General features: G+C 51.1%; 1 protein-coding gene across 1 annotated transcript in view; it reads right to left on the reverse strand.

Moving 5' to 3' along the window:
- The window catches only part of LOC104408962 (dynamin-binding protein-like), a 5,557-nt gene extending 4,291 nt beyond the window's left edge, over positions 1–1,266 (reverse strand). Inside the window, exon 1 of the mRNA XM_010018713.1 lies at positions 1,122–1,266. Coding sequence (XP_010017015.1) covers positions 1,122–1,266 — 145 coding nt within the window. The remainder of the gene's footprint in view (positions 1–1,121) is intronic.
- Positions 1,267–2,547: the final 1,281 nt, after the last annotated feature.

Genomic DNA, 2,547 nt, shown 5'->3' on the forward strand with positions numbered 1-2,547 from the left:
TTTTGAGTTAAAGGTCATTAAAAAACATGTGGTTTGTCTTCAGCATGTTTCTTTATCTTTGAGCTACAACACACATCTGTTTATTATTCCTTAATAGCTGCATCTTCTTGAGAACAAGCACGAGTTATGCTGGGAGACAAGACTGTTGTGAAGTAGATACTGGTGATTTCTGCAGATACTTTAAGCCCAGTGACTTCAGCAACATCAGGATCAGGCATATATTCATTCAATGCCATTTATCAGCTACATGGAGCACAGGAAACAAGTCCTTCTCTCTTTGCCCCTGTTCATATTTGGTTTAGCCAGGGCACAGCTCGCAGTTGTTAGCAGAGCCCAGACTGCTGCTGCAATAGCAGCTCCGTCTCCATGGCCAAGGATTAAACTCCAGTCCCCCCTCATGCTGAAGACAGAGTCAGTCTTATGCTTTGAAGTGGCCTGGTTTTCATCTCCCTGAGAGCTCACACATCCTCTCAACATCAGTATTAAGATGAGAAAGAGCTGCTTATACAGAAGACTGCGAGACTTGAAGTGTTTCACTAAGAGCATTTTGCTGCTTCAGAAGTTTCCCACGCCCCTCCAAAAGTTTAAGACTTGCACACTACTTCAGGCACTCACATAATGATGGCAGCTTGTGCAGGAAAATGCTTTAAAGCGGAAAGGAGGAAGTGGGGCTGAGTCGGAGAGCTTGGAGGGACACACACTCTGTCGCTTTGTCTCCCACTGACTTGACCTGGCGAGGTCATTTGGATGCGGATGCATTTCCACTCTCAGTGCATCTGTTTCCTCTCTCCCCTTCCACTGCCACAGCAGGTCAGCGCATAAACTAGCCAGGAAATGGGCTGTCTCACGACAGAGGATGGAGCAACTAGTCTTGTGAAGCTCTCATCTCCTTGAGAACTGACCCTCCACTAATCTCTCTTAAAAAACCAAACAAGCTGTCCCAACAGTTGATGAAAAGCTGGCAGGAGACCAGTGATGGGCAACTTGCACCCTCAGTCCCATGAAAGAATTAGTAAATTGAATCTGGTCCTGCACAGCACTGGCCAAAGGAAGGCGTGCTCAGAGAGTGGCCATTTAGCTGGCACATCTGTAGATCTAGGTGCTGCATTTCCAGCTCTTACCTGTGACACCTTCCTTCTTGCCGAGGAGCCAGAACTCATCCACCACGGCCAGCACCTCGATGACATCTCCCACAAAGAGGGGCAGCTCTTCAGAGACGCTGGGACAGAAATCAAATACTGCTCGTACCACGGAACCAGCCTCCATTGCACAGGGTCTGAAGATGGATCAAGTACCTAAGGCTGAGACACAGCAGGAAGTTTGTTAGCAGCCAGAAGCACCTGAAATTATCCCATATACATTCAGAAAGTAAAACCCTAGCTGAGCAAAAAAAGGAGGAACAGCATGAGGGGGTCCTGTCCTGAGATCCCTGAAACCCCTTGTCACATAAAACATGCTGCAGAAGCAAGGGGTCTCAAACAATGCAGCCCACACGGTCTATCCCACCTTGTCCAGCCCTCTGTCTGTCTCTATGGGGACATGTGTTTGTGCTGCAGCGGGGGGAGAAGCAGCAAGAAAATTGGAAGTGAATTCCTGTAAGGAAGGAAGCAAGAGGAGGGGAGGAAGCTCAGTGCTTCCCCGACATGCAGCGCAGGGCCCTGAGCCCGCCAGGGCCGGGTGAGCAGATAGCACCACTCACTTGCACAGTCTCACCACGCACGCTCTGGTGGGATGTGCAGAGGCATCCCCTTCCCCACGTCACTGCCCAGTGCCACAGGACGTGCGTGCTGGAGCAGCATCACACTTCTGCCAGGCAAAAGAAGAGGCGCAAAGTTCACTCAGGCAAGCTCACCCCACCATCCTCTTCTCCACTGGTGAACTCTTCCCACTCTTGCCTTGGCTGACCCAGCCTGGGCATCCTTAGACTTGGCTCAAAATGCCCCTTCTGCTTTCTATGCACCAGGCTCAGCCATCACCTGGGAGGCCTCACCAGGCAGAAGCCAGGCTGAGATGAGGGTGCAGACCCTGCCCAGGCTTAAATTCCCTCTGGCAGACAGAAGGCAGGCAAAAATGTCCTCATCAAGGTCTATGTCCTGGATCCCCTCTTCCTTTGGAAGCGGCTGCTAAGCCATGACACTTTTCTGTATCATCTTTGCTTTGAACCAAGCAGTCTCACCATTGATGCAATACAACACACCAAGGCAGCTACAGTCCTTCCCCTCTTCCCAGACCACCTGGGTCTGGGAGGGGAACTAAAAGGTGCATCTGTCCAAGGCATCCAGGAACCCTAAGATTATTCCTCAACATCTGCACCTCAGACTGGTGCTTCCCACTACAATCACATGCAGAGCACGGCACTGCCAACACCTCTCTGAGGTGCTTTCAGACCCCTGACATTTGTGAAGCCAGGATATCAGCATCCTCCCCACCGGCCCCCCTGACACAGGCTCTTTCCTCCCACACCACAAGCAGAGTCCCTGCTCCATCCAGTGGGACACAACTTCCCTGCATTGGACCCAATCTTCTCCCCTCCCAAAGCACCTCTAC

This window comes from Nestor notabilis, unplaced genomic scaffold, assembly GCF_000696875.1.
Source record: "Nestor notabilis isolate BGI_N333 unplaced genomic scaffold, ASM69687v1 scaffold22167, whole genome shotgun sequence".
Classification (NCBI taxonomy): Eukaryota; Metazoa; Chordata; class Aves; order Psittaciformes; family Psittacidae; genus Nestor; species Nestor notabilis.